This window comes from Diabrotica virgifera, chromosome 1 (genome assembly GCF_917563875.1).
Source record: "Diabrotica virgifera virgifera chromosome 1, PGI_DIABVI_V3a".
Classification (NCBI taxonomy): domain Eukaryota; kingdom Metazoa; phylum Arthropoda; class Insecta; order Coleoptera; family Chrysomelidae; genus Diabrotica; species Diabrotica virgifera.
The window spans coordinates 21,096,207-21,121,737 of record NC_065443.1 but is presented as its reverse complement, the minus strand read 5'-3'; the positions used below and the strand labels follow the sequence as shown (position 1 = coordinate 21,121,737).

The 25,531-nt window shown below is 32.3% G+C and overlaps 1 protein-coding gene across 2 annotated transcripts in view; it reads right to left on the bottom strand.

Annotated features, from left to right (window-relative positions):
- Positions 1-23,337, bottom strand: part of LOC114324619 (ninjurin-1) — a 42,223-nt gene extending 18,886 nt beyond the window's left edge. Inside the window, exon 1 of one of the 2 annotated variants that reach the window (XM_028272487.2) lies at positions 22,485-23,337. In XM_028272487.2, coding sequence (XP_028128288.1) covers positions 22,485-23,036 — 552 coding nt within the window. In that variant the 5' untranslated portion in view covers positions 23,037-23,337. The remainder of the gene's footprint in view (positions 1-22,484) is intronic. The other variant, XM_028272488.2, reaches the window with a different exon arrangement.
- Positions 23,338-25,531: the final 2,194 nt, after the last annotated feature.

Here is a 25,531-nt window from a genome sequence, read left to right as displayed (position 1 = left end):
CCAACATTCGTCACGGATAGGCACATCAAGAAGAAGAATCTTTTCATACAGTTTAAATCGAATCAACATTATTCTCTGCTTATTGTTCCACAAATACCGCATGTTAAACTTATTCACGTATGTATTATATGTTTTACCAAAGATACAAATACAAGTATAAGTATATGTACTTACAATTCTAGAGGCATTTACATAGTATATGTAAATTTATTTTTAACTACATTATGTCTGCTTTATGTTAACTTGACTAGACAGGTATTTGAATTCAATGCATATAAATAACTTTGGGTTAATAAAACACCTACACGATCGCTGGCAACATAAAAATCTGTAGAGTTCTTTGAAGCTCTTAAAAATAAAAGAATTCGATGAAAATTTATTTATATCAGAGTTGTTTCACAACAACTATTGGTGCAGGTTGGAATATGGATGAAAATAATGTTTACAGCTTAAAATGCAGAATGCATGGAAAATGCGAGAAATATTGCAATATTGCAGAAAATGAAAATATTCATTGCGAAAGATCCAATAGAAATAGAAGCAAGCTCGTGGTAGAGGGGAAACCCATAGAACAGCTATACTAGTTCAAATATCTAGGTGTAGATTTATCAAGTTATCATGACCCAGCCAGAGACCTAAGAGGACAAATAAACAAGGTCGCAGCCATGTCCGGATGTTTGAAAAATGTGGTATGGAATAACCCATATATGAGAATGGACCGCAAAGTTGGAATTTATAATACCTGCATCAGACTTGTTATGACCTATGGTATCTATTAAATTAAGAGAAGACATCAATAAAACCAAAAGCATGCTACGAACAACCGAAATGAAAACACTAAGAACAATAGCAAGGAAGACAAGAAGGGATAGAATACGAAACAACATAATCAGGGAACAACGTGACGTGCAAGATGTAGTAAGATGGGGTAGGTAAAGACCAAGAGAATGGTTCAGTCATGTAAAAACAATGGAAGGGGCACAGACTACCAAGAATTGCGCTAGAAGGAAAACCAGCTACCAAGCGTCCACCGGGGAGACCACCAAAAAGATGGAGAGATAGCTGGCAGTCTACCCCTCAAGAAATACTTCAACGTAGGAATTAACAGAGCGACAGCTCTACAACAAATATAAGAAGAAGAAAATATTGAACGAACATGAATGCAAAAATATAGAAATTAGAAATAAAAATAAAAATGTATACCATTTTTATTCAGTTGCAATGCGAAGGCAAAACAATCTTATTTTTCACTTAGAATACGGAGCGCAGTCCAGCACTCTGAACCGACGATTTAGGCTCTTATTGGAGTTATCTTCGGAGAGGCGTTCGTAGACCTGCTGCTCCATACTCGAAGTGACCAACCATGAAAGCTTTTCCCCGCATTGCAACTGACGTGTATGGGTTAGGTGACTAGCGTCATCTGGCAATTGAAAGTTAAAGTTTTCAATCCTAATATCAACATTAGTAATATTGAAAAATATTAAAAATATTACTAAAAGATTTTTAAATTAAAAACTTTTTGGTCCATTTTCCTGGTGACACCTCCAAGGCTACTACAATATGCAAGCCAGATGGATGCTGCAGTGAAGACAAAATGGAAGGAATTCTACACTATGCAATTCACGACCCCTGTTTGCAGCTTGGTAAAGTTCCAACGAAAAATGGACCTAGTTACTCTATAGAAGTAATACTAATATAAAACAAAAATGTATACCATTTTTATTCAGTTGCAATGCGAAGGCAAAACAATATTATTTTTCACTTAGAATACGGAGCGCAGTCCGGCACTCTGAACCGACGATTTTCGACTCTTATTGGAGTCATCTTCGGAGAGGCGTAGGCCTGCTGCTCCATACTCGAAGTGACCAACCATGAAAACTTATCCCCATGGGGGATACTTTGCCTTATTACCTTAGAAATTAGAAACTTATATCAAGAGGTAAAAAACAAGAAAAAGAGTTACCGAAGAAAACTTGTACACTACAAAACCAAAAATAGAAGGTATTTAGTAAGTGATAAGAAAATACTGAACAGATGGAAAGAACACTTCGAAGAGCTTCTAAATGAAATACAGCAGGCTATAAAGAAAACGAAGAACTGAAAGAAAATACTGATCACCGATCAATGAGAACTAACAGGGGAAAGACCTCCTAATGAAAAAGAAATAAAAGAGAAACTAAGAAAAATATAAGCCCAGGAAAGGCTGAACCAGTAGGTACTAATTAAGCATTTGGAAAAGTTGCTGAAAGAAATATACAGAGTGTGTCTGTAATTTGGAATAAATTCAATACTAATTGTTTTTTTGAAAAATGTTCAGACCTGTCGATTATTATTTCAAATCGAAATTTTTTTCATTCAATCATAATGTATACAGGGTGTCCCAATTTAGAGATATGACGTCATCGTTGATTTTATTAAATAGTAACACTGTCATTTTGATAGCTATTTTGATAGGGTGTGTAAAGTTATACATAACTGCAAAATATCAAATTTGTGTTCCTTACCATTTAAAGGATAAAAAAAAATGACAAAGTTATGAAAAACAATAGTATGTCTAATTGTCGATTAGTATTTCATATCGAAATTTTTTACATACAATAATAATGTATACAGGGTGTCTCAATTTAGAAATATGACGTCATCGTTGATTTTTTTTAAATGGCAACACTGGCGTTTTGATAGCTTTTTCGATAGAGTGTGTAAAGTTATACATAACTGTAAAATATCAATTTTTTATTCCCTACCATTTAGAAGATAATAAAAAATAACAAAGTTATGAAAAACAATAAGTAATCAAATAATTGAATTTAATTATTTCAATTAAGCAAATGCTCATAATGTTGCCCATTGACTTTGACAATGGCAATATCTTTAAAATGGGGCAACATTATAATCATTTTCTTATTTGAAATAATTAAATTAAATTATTTGATTACTTGTTTTTCATAACTTTGTTATTTTTTATTATCTTCTAAATGGTAGGGAATAACAATTGGATATTTTGCAGTTATGTATAGCTTTACACACCCTATCAAAAAAGCTATCAAAATGCCAGTGTTGCCATTTAAAAAAATCAATGATGACGTCATATCTCTAAATTAGGACACCCAGTATACATTATTATTATACATAAAAAATTTCGATTTGAAATACTAATCGACAGGTCTGAGCATTTTTCAAAACAGCAATTAGTATTTGAACTATTGAATTTATTCCAAATTACATAGATAACTTTATTATTTTTTATTATCTTGTAAATGGTAGGGAATAAAAATTTAATATTTTGCAGTTATGTATAACTTTAGACACCCTATCAAAATAGCTATCAAAATGACTATCTTGCCATTTAAAAAATCAACGATGACGTCACATCTCTAAATTAGGACACCCTGTATACATTAAGTATTATTGTATGTAAAAAATTTCGATTTGAAATACTTACTAATCGACAGGTCTGAGCATTTTTCAAAAAATCAATTAGTATTTGAACTATTGCATTGGAATACAAGCAGGAAAGCTACAAATGTGGGAAATATACAGTGGCCTTATTCATCGACTTTAAACAAGCTTTTGACAGAATAAAAAAAAAGAAATATACAAGGCATTGCGGGAAATGGGAATTAGTGAAAAAATAATAAGAATGATAAAAGTGACACTCACAAAAACACAGAATAGGGTTAAAATAAATGGAAAAGAAACAGATAAGTTTGCCCATACAGAAACAGTGATATATCTTGTGCCATTTACAACTTTTCAAATATACAAATTATAAAAATTTCATAAAAAAGTTATGGCTAAATCGTTGATTGATAAATATACAAGTTGAGTCATAATTCAACGGTTAAATTATGAAAATTTACAAGTTGCATTCTATTTTGTAGAATTGTGGTATTCCAGTAAGTACTTCCTGTTTGATTGCTACAATTATGGTGCCATTGACATGATTCTTAATGGATTTTTATTGCAAGATCCGGTATCTGTGTGAATAATATGTAAACATTCACAAAATAAAGGAGCATATTTAATCCATTTATAAAAAAAATCAAATATATTATGATATTACTATTATCGTCAATAATGATGAAAAGATAACCATTTTTTTAGGAAACAAACTGAATAAAAATTAAATATGTTGTTCTGAAGCTATTTCCTTGTGGCATCAGGGCCGTAACTACCATTGGGGCAACCGGGGCAGTGCCCCGGGGCCCCCAGCCAAGAGGGGCCCCGCAGGGTCCCCTTTTGTTTGGCCATGCATATATTTTAACGAGGAAAATAAAAATATGTATTTTAAAAGCCGATCCCAACGAAATATTTTCAAATGACACAATTTTAAAATGATCTTACAGTGGCACCCTAGACTTCAACATAAATTTTTAATTTTTCACTGGGAAAATTAGCCCCTTCGACTAAAATGCAATTGGAACAGAACAGGGGCCCCTGAGGCATGAGCTAAACTGTGCCCCTCGAGACCTGAAAATAGAAATTTAAATTATTACTTGGGCAATGAGTTATTTCGGCGTAATAAAACCTAAAATGCCATTGGAAGAGGGACCCGGGCTAAGCTGGAGCCCCCCAAACGTTTCGTAAAGATATAAATAATTGAAGGATGAATTAGCGAAATCTGAAAACCATTAAGTAGGAATTTGCCATAACTTTCAAGAAAATGATCAAAATCTGCTTAATCTGCAAGCAGAATCAATTACTAAAGGGTCTGGTGGTAGTGAAGATGCCATTTCGATTTTAGAACCAACCTCTACAGATAAAGAAGTAAGCTATGTGCGATTTTTTCTCAAGAACTGTGCATGAAAGTAACCTGAGACCTGAAGCAAAAACTTATCCACCTTTTCAGCATGATGGACCTTTTCCAAGAGATAAAGATCAACAGGGTAGATGTTCCTCAAACCACTTTTACACCTTCACCACTAAGGGTGGAATGAAGCTAAGAAGAAATTGGTTGTGCTACTCTAAAATAAATGATAGTGTTTATTGTTCTGAAGCTATTTTCTTGTGGCATTTTTATAATCAAGTATATTCAAATGGGAAATAAGCCACAATTTTACCTAAAAATGATTTTATTAACGTTTCGACGCCCAAGTCGGGTGTCGTTGTCAAAATACAAAATAAAACACTATAAGTTTTGTCGAAACGTTAATAAAATCATTTTTAGGTAAAATTGTGGCTTATTTCCCATTTGAATATACTTGATTATAGTGTTTATTGTCTTCCTTGCTGGTTATGTTCTGACCCTAAAGAAACTCCTATTATGGAAGGCATTGAAATGCGTTTTCAAGGGGTTAAATATCAAACACTTTTCCGGGCCTCCCCCCTTCCGCTGGGGGTAAACCACCAGACCCCGATAGGGGCCCCCAGATCACGTTTGCCCCGGGGCCCCCATTATCGTACTTACGGCCCTGTGTGGCATTTTTATAATTAAGTATTTTCTATGGGAAATAAGCCACAATTTTACTAAAAAATGAATTTATTAACGTTTCGTTAATAAATTAGTAATAGTATTTTGTATTTTGACAAAACCCGATTTGGGCTTCGAAATGTTAATAAATTCATTTTTTAGTAAAATTGTGGCTTATATCCCATAGAAAATAATTAATTATAAAAATTAAATATAGTGAGAAACAAAGAAGATACGAATACTAAGCTCTAACTTAAAGGTGCCTCTGTTAAGATAGTCAAAATTCCCTCATTATAAGAATGAAATGAAGACTCGCAATTTTAAACCGCCACCCTTCTCCTTCTTCCCATACCAAAAAAATATTTTTTTTAAATGAGATACAATCAATTTAAAAATTTCAAAAAAATCACACGATCAGTTGATGCTTTTACAAATCATATCTATTTTTATATGTATGTAGAGTGTACATAAATGTGTATATTGAGTGTATCTACATAAACCTAAAATGCATTTTTATTTATTTTTTTAAAGCCTATAATTTTTTTGAGATGGCTGCAAGTCTATTTTTTTGTGTATTTCGTTGATTTTTGGTGGATTTTTTTATATCAAGGAATCTAGTTTTTTTTATAGATTATATATAATTTGAAATAATTGGTTCCTTTACGATATTTAAAAATGGGAGAACACGTTCAAACCCACCAAAAACGTGGAGTTTTGGGGCGGAGGATTGAATGTATTTCGCCCATTTTTTGAATGGCCTGAGGAACTTAGTTAATTTAAATTATATATAAGCTATAAAAAAACCTTCATTTGAAATCTATCAAATGAGGAAAATACCCCAAAACCCCTAAAAAATCAGATTATTTCTAAAGGTGGCGCACCTTGGAGAAAAATCTAGAAAGAATCAGAAATATAATTTTTCATAAAATACACAATATAAAAAAATAGACCTGCAGCTATCTTCAAAAAGGGTTATATGCATTTTTCCAATAAAAAAAATAAAATGCAGTTTTCAATCATTTAGAACGTAAAAAAGTTAAATAGGGAACTTGTAGATTTTTTTTTATTAAATAATAATGTTCAGTTTTGTTTAAAAATGAGATTTCCAAAATTTCACGCTTTAAAAACTTATAATAACCTAGAAGTACAAATTTAAATTCTTCTGTGAGAAGTACAAATTTAAAATAGTTCAAACGACCTGTGACGTCACATAGGTGAACTTTATGGTTATATTTATATTTATGGTTATATTTAGGTTTAATATTCTTCTTATTCTTTAGTTTGTTGGCATCCATCTACTTGGGTATTTGGCCATCTCATCGTCGCGGAATAAGGAGAAATAATTATATTCTAATGACATTTATCGTATGGCATTGTAATAATATATGTATACCAGTTTGTTGAGATTGGAGTTTGATACGGTTTTTGAAGCAAAGGAAAGAAGGTTTATTATGGAAAATAAAATAAAACACTATAAGTTTTGTTTAGTGCTATTTTGTAAAAGTACAAATTTTCTATGAATTTAAAATAGTTCAAACGATCAAACGTATTTTCTACTGACGTTTATAATGTCTAATTTAAAATTATATACAATTTTGTTTACTTTGTTGGTGCAGAATGTAAACACACAACCATAATATGACGTCACGACGCGTTTTGAGCTAGCTGCAATAATTTGAATTTAGAATCGTCTTTAGGGGCCAAACGGAACAAAAAAACAACTTTTTTATCTTTGATACATGTTTTATATCATGGTCTGTTGTGATTGATAACATTTTTTTCGAATTTAAAATTTTATGCAAGTTCCCAATTCTGGGAGTGAGGGCATTTTGCATATCTTAACGCATTCTTTGACCCCAGTGCCATTAAAAAATGTTGGGGTGATTCTTACCCTGGCCTGGAGGTAAAGTAAAATAATCGAAAATACAGGAAAAATGTGTCCCACTTTGATCAAAAATTGACCTGTCGCTGAGTTTTTCAAAAATGTAGTTCCTGATATGCCTCTGTTTCGTTTTCACCCGGCCACTCTGTATATTTAATAAAGAGTGATAAAACTTTTATGAAGTAGAATTAATTATTCGACATACGTGTATACTTGACTGGTTGCGACTTATAACAAAAATTCCGCTTTTTGTTAAATTTTATCAGGGGCACAACACGGCGTACCAGTAGGTCCAATAATAATAATTGCAATCGGCTACATTTTATTTTTAACAAAAATCAAGGTCGTTTGGCAGTAGTTGGAGAATAAAATGTTGAGTAATAGGTTTACGACCCAAACTCCTAAGTAAAATCCAATTAAAAAATTAACCGATTAGCTGAAAGAGTTGTTTATATTTTTTTAAGCGTCCGTCACACTCACGTTTTATTTCATGTACAATTATTGGATGTATAACATCATGTATTGAAATAATAAATAATAATTACGAGAGTATTTTTCTTGTTTAATTACTTGTATAAAAATAAACGAAATAATATGCAATCGTGAACTGTTAACAGTTCTGAGAAACATATCCGTGGTGTTTAAATACAGAATTAGAAACACAGTAAAAACAAAGCAGAAAGAAAAATACCTTTAGTGTTATGTTATAAAACTGTCTTTTCTATGGTCTTTTAGGCACTCATGTTTAGTTTTAGTTGACTTTATTTATTTTTAATAATTTACAACTAAACAAATGAAAAACACTAAATTTATATCTTTTATTTTACACACTACGATATCCAATTTATTTATTACACTAAATCTAATACTTTATCTACATAATTACAAGTTCAAAAGTAGACCGCGCCCGATACATATCAAAGTACACCGACGTATTCAAATTCACAACTGACTTACTAATTCCAAAAATCCCTATTTATATATTATTACAATGTTCCAGAATAAGAAAGATTATTACGGAAGAATTCATCTTATTCTAGAATAACAATCGAAGGGTTATTTACATAAATATCAAATAAGCATTTTCTAGAATGAAAAAGAAATATCGAGGTGTGTACCTGTTAAAAAGGTCCCCCTTTTAAAAGCATTCACAAATAAATTCAGTAAACAAAAAGGGTCTGTTAAATAGGCTAGTAGCTGAAAACAGTCGGGTGACATAATCATGTCACAGTTAATATAGGAGGAGTTCCATTAGGTTAAGAAAACCGTTATTACTGTAATTGGTAACAACTTGGTTAACATAAACACATATACACATAATAATAATATCGTATGGTATTTTTGTCGGGCAGATCCTTTCGGATTGTTCCGGCGCTGATTGTATCTTTAAACCTGTTTCATTAACTAGTGTCGATGTACACTAGCCCAGAGGAACTGACAGCTTAACGTACCCTCCGAAACACGGTGAACGACTCGTGTCATTTTTAGAAATGAAAATGGATTAAATAAAATCCACAAGGAAAAGAAAAAGTTTTCCTGTAGTTGGCTGTATACCATCAATCACAAAATTGGAAAGAAATCCTTTGTAAAAGGTATAAAATTTTTTTATTAAAAATCCCTTAAAAAGAGCTACATCACAACAAAACGTTTTCGATTTTTATAAAAAAATCATCATCAGTGTTCGATAAACTGGATGCTAGCTGAGCCACAAAAGAAAAATATCCGGGTAAAAACCCTTTACATAAAATATAGATGCCTTAAAAGTGCATACTTAAATAAAAAGGCCTGTGATGGTCACATGGCAAACAGGATAATGCCCTAAGGTAAAGTATGAAAGTATCATACTTTACCTTAGGGCATTATCCTGTTTGCCATGTGACCATCACAGGCCTTTTTATTGAAGTATGCACTTTTAAGGCATCTATATTTTATGTAAAGGGTTTTTACCCGGATATTTTTCTTTTGTGGCTCAGCTAGCATCCAGTTTATCGAACACTGATGATGATTTTTTTATAAAAATCGAAAACGTTTTGTTGTGATGTAGCCCTTTTTAAGGGATTTTTAATAAAAAAAATTTATACCTTTTACAAAGGATTTCTTTCCAATTTTTTGAAAATGGATTGTTGTTGCCGGGGCTCGAACCCGTGCACTCTGGCTTATGAAGCGAGTATCATACCGCTGAGCTACGGCCGATCACAAACATACACAAATATGCATAGACACAGCCAATAAGGGGGCTAAGGTCAGTTATTGATTACGTCATCATGCACCAACAATCAAATCTAAAAGTTTTAAACGTAAGCGTGTATCGAGAAGCGGAGTGTAGATCGGATCAATACTTAACCATGGTAAAGGTGTCATACCAGTAATATAACAGCAACCATCAATATGAACAAAAAGTACTCGGAAATTTATAAGTGTAAACAGATAAAATTTGAAAAGTCTAAAGAATGAATCCACCCAATTTTTGTACATACTCAGATAGGCTACAAAACTACAAAATAGAATATAAAACAAGACGGTGGAAGACCTATACTGTCAAATAAAAGACTACATAATGCAGCACACGAGGTCATAGCGTATAAGGAAAATGTGGGAAACCAAGATTCGGAGTAGTGGTCATAAGAAATAAGAGAGTTAGTAAAAATTTAGCCTATCTGGCTACAAACACAGAATCCAGAGGAGAGACCGGCCCTGGCAAGTTATGGTAAAGTTGTAGTGATATTGTACTCCTAGTTTTTACTAAAAACAAGTGGTATTATTAATAGTTTTTTAAAACTAAAGTGTTTATCTACTAGATACTACTACGTAAGTCATCTATACGTAATTATTAGTTTATTATTGTGAAAAGAAAACGTCAAATAAGAAAAATACACCAACGTACAATCATTTTGTGAGGTTAGCTAGCATGCGGTTGGTTTGTCACTTACCAGAGTCGGACTTAAGCTTTCGCCACCGCAGCTTAAAATGTCTTCACACAATGTAAACACACCTTCCGATCTAACCAGTCCAGTAAATCAACGTTCAAATATCACAAACAGTTATGCTTCAGCCGCTTCACAGTCTTTTCCGAGTAAGACCCAAGCAATTGTATTTAGTTGTATCGATAATGCTAAACTTCAGGATTATTTAATTCCTTTGGGCACAATCATCAACCCAAAAAATATTATATTTTCATCTAGATTATCTCATAATAGAATCTGCATGTATTTAGCAAACAAAACCGTAGTAGATAATTTCATGACACAACATGGCTCTATAAAAGTACTCGGCGAAGTTGTAACAGCACGGAGACTTGTCTCTCCAGCAGAAAGACTAGTCTTGTCTGGTGTATGCCCGTCAATTCCTCATCAAGTATTAGTTGAAGAATTACAGAATATCGGTTTAAAGCTTATTTCCCCAATAACATTTCTGAAAATTAGCTCCACTCTTCCCGAATATAGTCACATACTGAGTTTTCGGAGGCAAGTTTATGTAAGCCCTATAACATCAGCAATTCCAGATTCTATTCTAATAAATTTTGACCAAACACCTCACCGCATATTTTTGTCACAAGGTACACTCACCTGCTTTATTTGCAAAAATACAGGACACATATCATCCCAATGCAATAACAGTTCAGTAACGGAATCAACTCATATTGAGTCAAACAATGAAGTACCAAATCCAACAGATCCAACAAGTATATTACACAAGGTACCAAACACTCAGCAGTCATCAAGTTATCCATTATCAAATCCGAGCATATCACCTACACCTACAAATCTTCACGACCAAGAAATTACTAATACTCCTACTCATAGCAACACTTTCAATCAACCTCATTCAGCGGCAATACCGTTTTCACAAACTTCGGAGGCAAGACCCTCCAATCTATCAGCACCTTTTCCATTAGATACAACTGCAGAAAACTCTAATAAAACTGATACATCACCACAATTTTCTGAAACAACCATTTCAACCAATCTTACAAATAAAACCTCAAGCTCGACTTCTGCCACTACCAATGAGTTTGCTCCAGTACCTCCAAATGTAATAAAGCCACAGCATCTAAGTGAAAACTCTAATAGCACTTGCGAAAACGCAAGTTCTTCCATAAAACGCAGTATTGGTGAGATCGATACGCCTCCTTCAGACTCAGCAATTTCATCACAAAATCTGTTTGCAAAACCCAAATCATCTAAACCAAAAAAACCGCGCTCATCTAAAGTCCCATCTACACGGGTAACTCTTGAAAATTTTATTGATAATCATACCCCACCATTCGTTTTAAATTACCACCAATTGTCTTTACTTATTGATAATGTCCAAGGCTCCCCCGACACTATTAGCGTCGTTAAAACATTTACAACTGATATGGCTGGTTTACTCTATCTTTTACAAAGCAGCTATCAATATGCAAATGATAGATCTACAAAAACCAAGTTTACAAAACTTCAAAAGAAACTACACAACTATTTAGGGAATGAGATTTCTGACTTAGACAGTGACTCTTCTGTAGACAATTGTTCAGTATCATCTAACTCCGAATCTGTTAACAACATTCAACGCGATACTTCAATGGAACATTGATAGATTTTTCCATCGTCTCCCTATGCTACAGCTTCTTTTATCTGAATATTCTCCAGATATTATTTGTCTACAGGAGACAAACTTAAAGACCAATCAGTTGTACAATTCAAAACATTTCACTTGTTTACCCCCAGCATGTAACACATATTCAGCTGAACTCTACGCCATATACCGCGCTGTGAAACTTCTTAACGAGTTTACACTCACAAAAGCCCTGATCATAACAGATTCCCTTAGCTCTCTAAACTCATTAATACATATTTTTCCGAAACATCCTTTTGAAAAGTTGCTACAATACCAGCTTTCCCAAGCTCATGAACATGGAAGAAGCGTCCAATTTTTATGGGTTCCCTCACACGTCGGAATAATAGGAAATGAAGAAGGTGACAGGACCGCACGAGAGGCAATTTTAAGTGATTTTTCAGAGCCGATAGACAAGTGTGTTTCCAGTGACTTAAAATCTTATTTTAAAAATAAAGTGTTGTTTTTGTGGCGAAATGAGTGGTTTCAAACTAATTCCAAGCTAAATAAAATTAAAAATAATGTGTCTCAGTGGCTCCCGTCGTCACGCAATAGACGAGAACAAATTGTGGTTACGCGTTTGTTTACGTCTAGGTCATATAAGATTAACGCACTCTTACCTATTCACAAAGAAAAATCCACCTATATGTGATCAGTGTAACGTCCGATTAACAGTCGAACACTTTTTAACAATATGTAGTAAATATCACCAAGAAAGACAGCGCTACAAGATCCCAAACGCTCTACCACAGGCTCTAGGTCAAAACTGTTCCTGTGACAATAATATAGTTAATTATCTCAGATCCAGAAACATTTTGTACAATCTGTAATTGTTTAATTTTGTTATTTATATTTTGTTCCGTCGCTAATAACCTTTTGGTGGATGCGACATATTTTTCTAATAAAAAAAAAAAAAAAAAACAGAATCCAGAAGACTGGAGAACATACACTTGCTGGAATAGGGAAGTTAAGTAAACAGTGACTAAAAGAAAAATCGAAACGTGGGATAAATAATGTGAAGAAATAAACAGATATATGGATGTAACTCGAGAATCTGAAGTATGGAAGTTTATAGGAAACCGCCAAAAAAGATCACAAAGGGACAGGGGGATTAAAGGACAAGGTATGTCAGAGTCAAAGTCACGGGCGCCCATATAAAAATTTTCAGGGGGGGGGCAGACGTGAAGAAGTTGCACATTATATTTTGTATACTTTGGATAACCATATATAGTTTACAGAAACCGAAAAGATAGGGGGGCCACGGCCCCCCTGCCCATGTGTATGGGCGCCCATGGTCAAAGTGGGAAAAATATTACAAATCCCTATTCACGGAAGCAAGACCACATTGCTAAATAAACCACAGAGACTTAGAGATAAACCGAGATGAGAGAATTAAATGAAAAACGGGAATGCTTCAGGACCTGTAAACATCCCCATTGAATTAATAAAACTCTGACTCAGATTTTTTCTACTTTTTGTTATTTTATTTTTGACCTAGTTACATCTCCTTTCTCATCTTTTAACATCCACTTAATACCTATTTGGCGTGGTCTTCTAAGATATTTTGTTTTTTCCAAGAAGTAAGAGTACGTAGGTATTTTGTTTTACTGATTTTAAAGGAAATTTAAAGATTTTTATGTAATAAAATGTTCTGTAAAAAGGTTTGCCAATAAAATGCAACAACGGTATACTTGCTTATACACTGAATATTAATCCTTATTAATAACAGATAAGAAGCCACATTAGTTAAGTTTATCATTCTTGACAACGACAACAACTACTAAATACAAAGTAAACCAAAGATAAACATATTTTTCACCCAGATAAATTGTTATGTGGTTTTCATTTCAATAACATGTCCAAACAAGAGCAGAATACCAGAGATAATTTTTTGTGTACCTTAGCCCACGCGCTGGCCAAATATTTAAATTAACTATATTGTTTTAGTTTGGTATAATATTATTCATATTTTACAGGTGTCATGTCGGAAGACGAAAATTTGATCTGGATTTACGTGTTGAGTCATCGTTCCAATTTTGGGAGAATAATGAGTTTTTTGCTTTTAAAAGATGACGTATCATGACTTGATACAAATAGGTAGATACTATTGATCTGTAAAACCCAACAAAACAAGTGGGTTAAGGAAACACCCACTACAGGTTTTTCTTTTTTGTTTATTATCTAAATAAGTCGTTATTCTCGTGACTTTGATCCCACCAGATATATGACAGTTTTTTGAGTTTTAAGACCTCGATAACCAAAACCAACATCTCATTTTTAAAAACTTTTGTCTAGATACCAATAAAAAAAGAAAAGCATTTTGAACGAATTTGTATGTAATTGGATACATATTTGATAAAAGACGTTAAAACTTTAAAATGGCGTTTTATGAATGTTTCTAAAAAAATTTAAACAAATTACAAGAAGGAAAGAAAAGAATTAAAAAAAGAGTGTGTACTTTGTACGCACATAAGAAGTTATACTTCTATTTTTATGATTTCAACGAAACAAATATCTTTTAAACATTTTAATTGTATTTTTATTTAAATATTAAACTAATTTTTAATACTTAAAATAATACCAAAAATTAAAAATAACGTTAATACGTTTTTTATGAGCTAAAGCGTCGTCCTCGCAATTGATTTTCTCCTGAGGAATCGTATAAACTCTAAAAAACGTCGTTTTTCGACAAAAAATTTATAGTATCATTTTTTCATGGGCTATAAATAAGTAATAATAGCTTTTCGATTTTCTGCTGTATTTTCGTCAAATTTTAAAATCATTAAAAATGGTAAATTCTCGATAAATAATGTTACTCCCTCATTTCTGAACTTACTTTCCCAAAATCTAAAAAAATGTCAGATTTTCTACACAACTTTAATAGAAGTATACCTTCTAACGTGCGTACAAAGCACACACACATTCTTTTTTCTATATTAATAAGTCCAAAAATATACAGTGCTAGTCAAAAGTCTGTACCCCCCCTCGTATCTTTTGAACGGTTACACCTATAATAGAGAAATTTGGAGGGAGGAAATAAACGGACGTGTGCTTCTTGACTAGTTATGACAGGTGACGTAATAGTGACAGATGACGTTACAGAGCCACTGTGAGCGATAATTTTAAATAGGACCTTATGGCAAGTGATACCTCGTTTGAAAGGTGTCCACAATACCTATTCAGTCATACTAATTTTTTTGAGTTTAAGTTGATTTTTATTTTGGTGAATAAATCAAATAAAATATGATGTTGTAGTTTCGCATTTAATTAATAAAAATTCAAATGTCCGCCTATGTTTTTTTTGTCAAAAAAGTTGACGTTTTTCAATTCTCTAGTAGTTTTTACGTCAACGTCAACCTTTTTGACAAGTAATCATAGGCGGAATTTTGAATTTGTATTAATTAAATGCGAAACTACAATTTTATATTTATTTTATTTATTCATCAAAATTAGCTTAAACTTAAACAAAATTAGTATGACTGAATAGGTATTTTGAATACCTTTCAAACGAGGTATCACTTGCCATAAGGTCCCATTTAAAATTATCGGTCATAGTGGCTCTGTAACGCCATCTGTCACTATTACGTCACCTGTCATAACTAGTCACGAAGCTTACAATATTTCTTCCCTCCAAATTTCACTATTATAGGTGTAACCGTTCAAAAGATACGAGGGGGTACGGACTTTTGACTAGCACTGTATATAAAAGCTATTTAAAAAGTCAGTACAACTACAAACTCACTTTTGTCTCTGTTCTCAAAACTTTTAAAACACAACCATAACCATAATAACAAAAATGGCAACACATTCTTTAACCACAGCCGCCATATTGGATCATTTTTGACATGCCATTGGAATACCCAATCAGAGCTAACGTATAATGTACTTGCGCGTGGCACCAACAATTTTGATGTATTCGCGCACATTCATTCCCAATCGCGCCTAAAGAAGTATAACTTCAAACATTAGAAAAAATCATTTCCAACACTGCAAAACTTTTTAAATTGCATTTTTTGCCCATATTTAGAATATTTAGAATAATTTTTTCGCTGTTGCCGGGGAGAAAAATTATTTGTTCATATTCGAAAAGCTGGCACTTCTTCACAAGTTAAAAAAAATATTGTACAGGGTGTTTCATTGGGAAACGGAAATACTTTAATGGTGAATAGAGATCACCGCGCCGGTTCTAGATATAGTATATTTTTTGCCCTACCGACTTTTATAACAGAGTTACAGGGTGTTTTATCGATTTTGCCCATTTCTTTCCTAAGCCATAACTTTAGAACCACCCTGTATATTTTTTTGATATTTGGTACACATATGTCTCATTCAAAACCCAAACGACCGACATACTAACCATTAGATAAATCCAGGTCCGGATTAACAAAAAATTATAAAGTAATTGTGACATTAAAACAACACCCTGTATATTGAAATTTTGAAAATCGGTTTGCATATTTGAAAAGAGCACAAAAAGTAAGTTTAATGGTTCGCTTTAATTTTTCGGCCAGACAATTTTATGACTTTAATTTTGAAATTATATTGAATTTTTTAAGAACTTTGACATTAAAAACAGATATTATTAATTTTTAGTTATAAATTATTAAAGTTAATGAATAAATACTCATTTTAAAAATAATTAATACTTATTTACCACATTGGAACGACCCAATTACTAATGACAAGAAAAATCCAGGTCCGGATTTAGAAAAAAAATACAAAGTAATTGTGACCTTGAACCAACACCCTGTATATTGAAATTTTAAAAATTTGTCTGCGCATTTTAAAAGAGCATGAAAAATTGTGATTAAAGGCTTATTTTAATTTTTTCGCCGTTGATTTAATTACATCAATTTTGAAATTATATTGAAATTTTAAAGATCTCTGAGATTAAAAACCAGGTATTGTTAACTTTTAATAATAATTTAATGTTAATGAATCAATAATTATTTTAAAAATACTTAATACTTATTTACTACGCTGGCTCATAGATTCTCTGGACTATATGCACATCATTAAAAATTAGAATTGCGAGAATTGGGATATTTTAATGATTTAGTAAAGAATTAAAACAACTGCTATATCCAATAAAACAAAAATTCGTTACAATTCAACAATTTAACATAAATTAAAAATATTTGAACTATAACAGTTGCTCAAAATGTCCGCCATTTTGTTCGATGCATTTCCTTGCTCGTTTTAAAATATTTCGAATCGATTTTCTAAGTACATTGGGATTGTTCTTCATTTTTCTGGTAGCTTCTTGTGACCTTGACAGAATTAATCAAAATGATTTCAAAATTGCCGTAATTAAATTATCTGCGCAAGAATTTGAGATGCACCTTATAAGGCAGTTTTTTGCTCTTTTAAAATACACAAAGAAATTTTCAAAATTTCAATATACAGGGTGTTGTTTCAAGGTCACAATTACTTTATATTTTTTTCTTAATCCGGACCTGGATTTTTCTTATCATTAGTAATTGGGTCGTTCCAATGTGGTAAATAAGTATTGATTATTTTTAAAATGAGTATTTATTCATTAACTTTAATAATTTATAACTAAAAGTTAATAATATCTGCTTTTTAATGTCAAAGTTCTTAAAAAATTCAATATAATTTCAAAATTAAAGCCATAAAATTGTCTGGCCGAAAAATTGAAGCGAACCATTAAACTTACTTTTTTGTGCTCTTTGCAAATATGCAAACAGATTTTCAAAATTTCAATATACAGGGTGTTGTTTTAAGGTCACAATTACTTTATAATTTTTTGTTAATCCGGACCTGGATTTTTCTTATGGTTAGTATGTCGGTCGTTTGGGTTTTGAATGAGACATACCTATGTGTACCAAGTATCAAAAAAATATACAGGGTGGTTCTAAAGTTATGGCTTAGGAAAGAAATGGGCAAAATCGATAAAACACCCTGTAACTCGGTTATAAAAGTCGGTAGGACAAAAAATATACTATATCTAGAACCGGCTCGGTGACCTCTATTCGCCATTAAAGTATTTCCGTCTCCCAATGAAACACCCTGCATAAGATGCAAAAGTAGCAGATTTTAGCGCCATACATGAAAGGTACATCCTAAGTAGTGGAGCGATTTAATCATGAAGTCGCTAAAATCTGCATTTTGCCCCGTGTATAATAAAATATTTTTCTATATAACGCGCCAGAAACACCAGAAGTTTCCACGATTTTGTCTTAAAAATAATAATAAATAGAATATCAAGAGATAATCAGGAGAGTAGGGGAAGTTGCCTATGTACCTACTAAAATAACCAAAAAGTTGTGTCAAAGAAGTTCTGTATCAAAGAAGTTTTGAAAATAATTTTTAACATCCGCGAGCAACTGATAAGAGATGACAAATTATGGCATTTTATGCTAGCTATGGATTTTTTTTAATTCATTGGTTGTTTGTTTACAACAATTGGACGGCGTTATGCAGAAAGCTACCAACCCTCAATATATCAGATATTGGGTTGGATGCATATTTGGACAACAAAATACGAGTTCTGCATTCTGTAAAAACCTATCACCTCTAGGTTAATATATAACCTATAAAACTATAAAATTGCTAAGCCACATATTAAATTTATCTGATATTCTAATTTGCAGAAACCTACCAACCCACTTGGTAGTATACTTTTAATTTACAGAAACCTTCCAACCCACTTGATATTGATCCAGTGATACTGAGTCGGCTCTTAAACGACAGCAAAGATTATATACCTCAAATGACTATATCGAGGTAATGCGTTCTTGTAGAAAGCAGAGACCATTGGTAGTAACCCAAATGCACGTCGAAGATTTTTTAGGCGTAATAAACATTGAGAAGAAAATTACTAACCCAAAGTGACCGAAGATAAAGAAAAAATTAATTGATTGAAGAGTAGGCCACTCAAAATAGAAAAGTCTGGCCCAGTTCGGCTAATGATACAACAATACGATTTTTCACAACCGTGTCAAAAAATTTCTATCAAAAAATCTTCTCGCGGTAGTTCTGCTAACGAAGAAATCTTTAGCGATTTAATACCACTGTGGCCTAACGGAAAGCCTATCGCTGAGGCGAAATTACAAAATTTAAAGGAAATGATGCACCTTATTCCTGCTGATGCATTGACTTTTTATCAAAATTTGCAGGGTGCCAATGTAACTGAAGATGTTGAGGTTAAAATGTCAATGTTGAAGATCTAGATTTTGAAGTGGATGAAGTAGATTAATATTAAAATTTATTAAATTAACACGTTAAATATTCATATCCTCAACTTTTCTGTAAATAAAAATAATTTTTCTAACATTACTGTTGTTTTTATTTAATATTGTTGGTATTAATTTCCCACTTTGCAAAATGCAGAAACCTACCAATCCACAAAAATTTGCCATTTCTCTTTTTAATTTACAATTAAAATATTTAAACATGTAGAAAATACCAAAATATTTATCCACAGTCAAAAAAAAAGTTACAAAGTAGTAGCAACATATCCTACAGATTTTTTAAATCAATAAAAACTTTAAACTTGATTATCTCAGTTTGCCACTATTGAGGGTTGGTAGCTTTCTGCATAACGCCGTCCAATTGACCCATTCGCTCCCGATCACGCGCCAGCACGTGATATGGTTACTTCAGCCAGGTGCCGTACCAACAGAATGGCTCATAGCCGAGTTCCATCCTCTTCGATAGGCAGAAAATAGGTTAAGAAAACTAATTAGCCGGCGTTTGAAAGATCAAGGACAGAAGTTTTAATGTACAAAGTTTCAAAAAGATTACCTTTGATCAGATTCGTCTACAAAAGCTTCAAAATGTGGATCTCCAATTAGTTCAGATGGTAGTAGTGGGAGGAGGTGGTACTTTAAAATTTGTGCGTTCCTGTTGGTGGCTTTTAACGTTTATTTTTAATTTGTATGTACATACTCTTGTCTTATATTACGAATGTGCATTTTGCTAATAAATTTAATGTTAAATTCCCCATTTAAATTGTTTATCAATTATCGACAAAAAAATTTTTTGAACAGTATGGTTAGACTGAAAACCCGAAAACCCAAACACCAGACCTTAGCCAAAATATTAGTCACAGGTAGGTCCACTGGAACAAGTGAATCATTTCCATTATCTTAAGTGTTCCAAAAGTGTCGAGGCAGATGGAGAAAAAACTGAAGTCTCAGTATGTGGAAAGATCCACAAAAAAAATGAAGAAAAGAATGGCATTGTATGATATAGTCCGTCCGCTATAACTTTTCCCATGCGGCACGATTCATTTTCAATCAAATTAAGTCAAAACATAAATTGAAACTAACGTCGATGTGTATATACATTTTGTATACTGTATACTATATACTACACACATCGGCGTACGTTTCACTTTCTGTTTTGACTTAATTTGATTGAAAATGAATCGTACCGCATGGGAAAAGTTACAGCGGACTATACATGGATAAAGCTATTTCAAGCAATAGAAAACAAATTTCGTCGATAAAAGAGAGAAAAGAGAGAAAACTAGAAATATTAATACAACAATAAGAAACGATTAATAATACAAAAACATAACATAACACTAGAACATTATTTAAAATGAAGTTAACAGACAAATTACCAAACAATATACACATTTAATAAAAGTCAAAGAAAACGAAGTCAAAATATGGGTAAAAAAAATAGTATAAGTTAAGACAGCTAGAAAAAATCAGTGGATGTAGCGAAAACAATAAATTTAAACCCCATTAAATCAGTAAAAAGGGACAGAGAACTAGGGATATTCCCAAAAGCCATAAAAGAAAAAAACTAGGGATATTAAAAAAACAACTAATAAAATAAGCCGGAAGGCAAAAAGATGCCTTCAAGGTAACTAATTAAAGGAAAGAAAATATAAGACTAGAAATATTAAAACAAAAAATAATAGAAAATGCTATATAGAGGCGAAAACCTTTTAAACAAAAATAAATTAGACATAAATAGCATCAAAAGTGCAAGATAAAATTTATATGATATGACTTAGGTATATCAACAAATTTAAAAATATAGGTACCTACCCAAAGAAAAATTAATAAAAAAGGAAGAAAGAAGAATGGAAGTAAATAAAAAATAATGGAATAAAGCAATAGAAAAATACAATTTCTATATAATTAATTAAAAGAAGTACAAACACAAAAGAGCAATACAAAAGCAAGAATTTGGGAAATTTGCCGAAAGATTCTTTAAAAATAATAAAACAAAATAGAAAAAACAACACAAAAACAAAAATTAAAGGTTATAAATTGTATAAACGAGTGTAAGAATCTGATGGTTTTTCTTTTCTTTTTTTTCCTTCTTTTAACCCATTCGCTACCTATCAATGGTTCTTCAGTCAGATGGTTCTTTCTCTTCGACAGGCAGCGAATGTGTTAAAGCCGTTAGTAAATAAAAGTTGGAGAAATGTCAGAAATGTTTAGTAAATGTTATAATATTCAAATACCTACCCAGCAAAAACGCTAAATAAAACAAAACCAGATAATATCAGAAAGGAAAGTAAGCAAAAGAAAGAAAGCTACTTAAAAATGAAGAGTAGATAAATAGAAAGCAAGCCTAATAACTCAAATATAAATTAAAGAAGGACTACAAAATAGAAAGATTAAATCTAGACAGAGTACCTACACCTACCTATACAGTGAGCACGTAAAGGTTGGAATAAATTCATTTTCTCAAGAATGGACGATTTTGGAAAAAAATCCCGAAACAGGTCAATTTTTATTTTTAAATTGCGACTTTTTGGCATATATATCATACTAGTGACGTCACCCATCTGGGCGTGATGGCGTCATCTACAATTTTTTTAAATGAGAATAGGGGTCTTGTGATAGCTCATTTCAAAGATAATTCAATTCTCTATTCAGTAATGTAAACATTAACATAATTGTTTATACAGGGTGCACAAAAAAAATTTTTTTGGATTAAATTTATTGACATAAAAAGAAGAATGTGTGTAATTTATTTAATTCAAAATAGATTTTACTCCTATCAGAAAACAGGAAATAATGTTTATTTGACAAATAAATATTGTCTTTTGCTTAAATTCAGTATTAAAGCAGCCACCCACCTTCCTCTTGACAGTTTGAACATTTAATTTAAGCGAAAAGCAATGATTATTTTTCAAATAAACATTTTTTTCTGTTTTCTGAGAGCAGTAAAATGTATTTGAATTAAATAAATTACTTGTATTCTTCTTTTTATGTCAGTAAATTTAATCTAAAAAAATTTTTTTTGGACACCCTGTATAAATAATTATGTTAATAGTTATATTACTGAATAGAGAATTGAATTACCTTTCAAGTGAGCTATCACACGACCCCTATTCCTATTTAAAAAAATCATCGATGACGTCATCACGCCCAGATGGGTGACGTCACTAGTATGATATATATGCCAAAAAGTCGAAATTTAAAAATAAAAATTGACCTGTTTCGGGATTTTTTTCCAAAATCATCCATTCTCAAGAAAATGAATTTATTCCAACCTTTACGTGCTCACTGTATATAAAATTGTGAAAAAACACGCTAATAACTAAAACTTTAGAAAAATCATTTATATTATTATTTAGGTACTGAATGTTTACACTTAAAAACTCACCTGTAATCCCAAACTCAAAATGATGCAGATGCAACTACCCCAGAAGTAAGGGTGTCTAGAATAACTGTCCAGCACGTAACGAAGCTGATTGGCATTGGCAGAAAACAGCGCCAAATCCATCATCCCTTGCGCCAAAGTCTTTTTGTGTTGGTAAACGTTGATATCAGGAATAGTTTCCCCTGCGATACTTCCTAACTCTGTGTCAAAATTCAACCCTGTGCGAGCCATGGATGAGTGCGGGGTACCGATTCGGAAGTCCCTCAGATGGTGCACTCCATCGATTTCGTGATTATTGAGATCATCTCCCAAATGAAGACCATCAATGTGGTCTTCGGTGTTCAGTTTGAGTTCGTTGGTGTCGGTGATGGAGATGTCCGGTACCGTTGTATGTGAAACTGGGTCAACATTATTTCTTCCGTTGATCGCATCTGTGGTAGTACCATCGATGTCGTCTACCTCGGCCTTCGCCATGGGTGCACTGTTCGCAGAATGGTCATCACTTGGTTGGCTTGCACCGCGTCCTTGATCTAAAGCCGTATAAGCCACACTCATATTAAACAGGTACGAAAATCAAGTTTTTAGCACAAAAATGGGAGCGCACTGAACAGAGGTCAAATTTTGAATGATAATTATTCAAACGCACCGCTTATAATATATTATCTGTTGTCCGAGTCGTCTGCGAAATGAGATGTTTTAGTTTTGTAAAATTCCTACAACCGCGAACTAAAAACGACGAATTCTGTAGCGGATATTCCCGTTTCTCCAACGCGAAAAGCGAAATCTGACAAGATGACGCATCCAACACGCCGTGTTTTCCTCTACTGCCGGTATTTTGTTTTGTGAATTCTAATTTATACATAAATGACGATTCAAAACCTTGACTGATGATAGCCGACAACAAAAATGTTAGATATATACACAGTGGTTTTAAATAACATGCAAAATACGTTACAACTATGATGTAATTATATCAATTAATTGGCTTGATTATTGTTGTTGTTTATCTTTGAATATTTTTGTTTTCTTTATACAGGGTGCGCTATAACTATTGAACACAGACCTAGGTTATTCTTCCTTTTCTTCAGCCTGTTTATATCCACTCCCAGTGACGTGCTGGAACTTTTCAAGCGGCCCGGTGATTTTATAGAAAAGCGGCCTCCCATCCTCATTTTACCTTCTATTATCAGGATGTTTTATTCGTTATTAAAAAAAAAACAAAAATATAAATTATTTTTGAATCAAACATAAAACTTCGAATTCAATGACGTTTTTAATTTGCTATATTTTTTCATTTAAGAATAATAATCTTACAAATAATAAATGACATGTATGACAATATTGTATGCAGTAACGCAGAAACCATAATTTCCTGAATAAATATAATATGAATTTGATGTAATTAAGACAAAAGTAAAATAAAATTTTGAGAATTTTTCAATTATGTATTAAGCTCAATTTTAGTAAATTAATTATACAAGAGAGTTCAAGTGCAAGTAGAGTGCAAATACTTTAATTTAAAAATATTTAAAATGTTAATACAAAGCAATAATCTAAATATTATTTTGCGATTATTTTATAAAATAATTACTTAACTCTTGATCAATAATTTCCGCATTAAAGTAGATTTTTGAGCAAATACGTCGATTATTCCATCATTTTTAAACTCATACAAAGCTTCTTTTTCTATATTAGCATAAAAGTGATCTTGTGTTAAAGTACTTCTTAACCGATTTTTTTATGTATTTCAATGTTGAAAAGCTTTTTTTGCAAGATACTGGTGTCACTGAAAGAGTTAATAAATGCTTTATATTATACTATTTAAATTTGGATAAGCACACAGCACACTGATATAAGTTGTACTTATGCAAAACAGCGTAACAGCAAGCTATTCAATCTTGAAACTTTTTAGTACCACACGGAGGTGAAGTTTTCACGATATCAACATTGTCATTTGTTACTTCATGTTCATTATCACTTAAATTAATAATATCATATTATCATCCTTCATATTTTCTGTAGACTTAACATATTCATCATGAACTCGATCTTCGATAATCTCAGTATGTATTTTGCAAAATCCTATTTTTAATACAATCCATTTATCAGAAAAATCCACGAGTTCTTCTCCAATTGCAGTCGCAGATATGGTAAGATAAAAATTTCTTAATTTTTCAGTATACCATTTTTTATTGTATCAAAATTTCTAGGATGTAGAGTGCTTAGATCATAATAAAACCTTCCAATAATTCAGTCAAAAATGTGGAAGACGTTTTTCCATTTTTTAATTTTGCAGAGTACATACCTACATGTTTGAAGGGAATTGGAAAACCATTAAATATACTTGTAGCTATGTATGAAAATAAATAATATTATCTGTAGCAATCTATTTATGTATATAGACTGTAGAGTCTTATTCATTTACTTAAGCTGTATTTCACAATTAAAAAAAATATTTTTATTTTTTTTTAATGTTTTATTAATATTATTAACAAAATTGACATCCGATTAGAAATTAAACAAATATTTTTTTTATTACATCTAAAAATTTTTGTGAAAACCTATTTGACCGGCCTCAAGAAGCCGCGGCCTCTCGGTGATTGCACCGATTCATTTATAAGGCCAGCACGCCACTGTCCACTCCTGAACAAAGGCCTCCCCATGAGCTCTCCACTCTTCTCTATTTTGTGCTTTTTGGTGCCAGTTTCTTCCCAGTTTTCTTGGATGTCGTGTACCAATCGTTTTTGTGGTCTTCTTTTACTACGACTATGCTCGCGTTGTCTCCAACGTACAATGTTTCTCGTCCACCTTTCGTTGTTTTGCCGTGCCACGTGTCCTAACCAGTTCTATTTCATTTGCTCAACTCTTCCAATTACATCTTCCACCTTTGTCCTGCTTAGTACGTACTCATTTCGCACGTCCTTCGAGATTTAAAGGTTATTTGGACCAAAATATGATTATTGAGCCAAATAATAATATATTTTTTTCTTCATCTCTGTAAGCAATTATTCTGCTTGTTCATTGGCTAATGATACTTCTATTATAGGAAA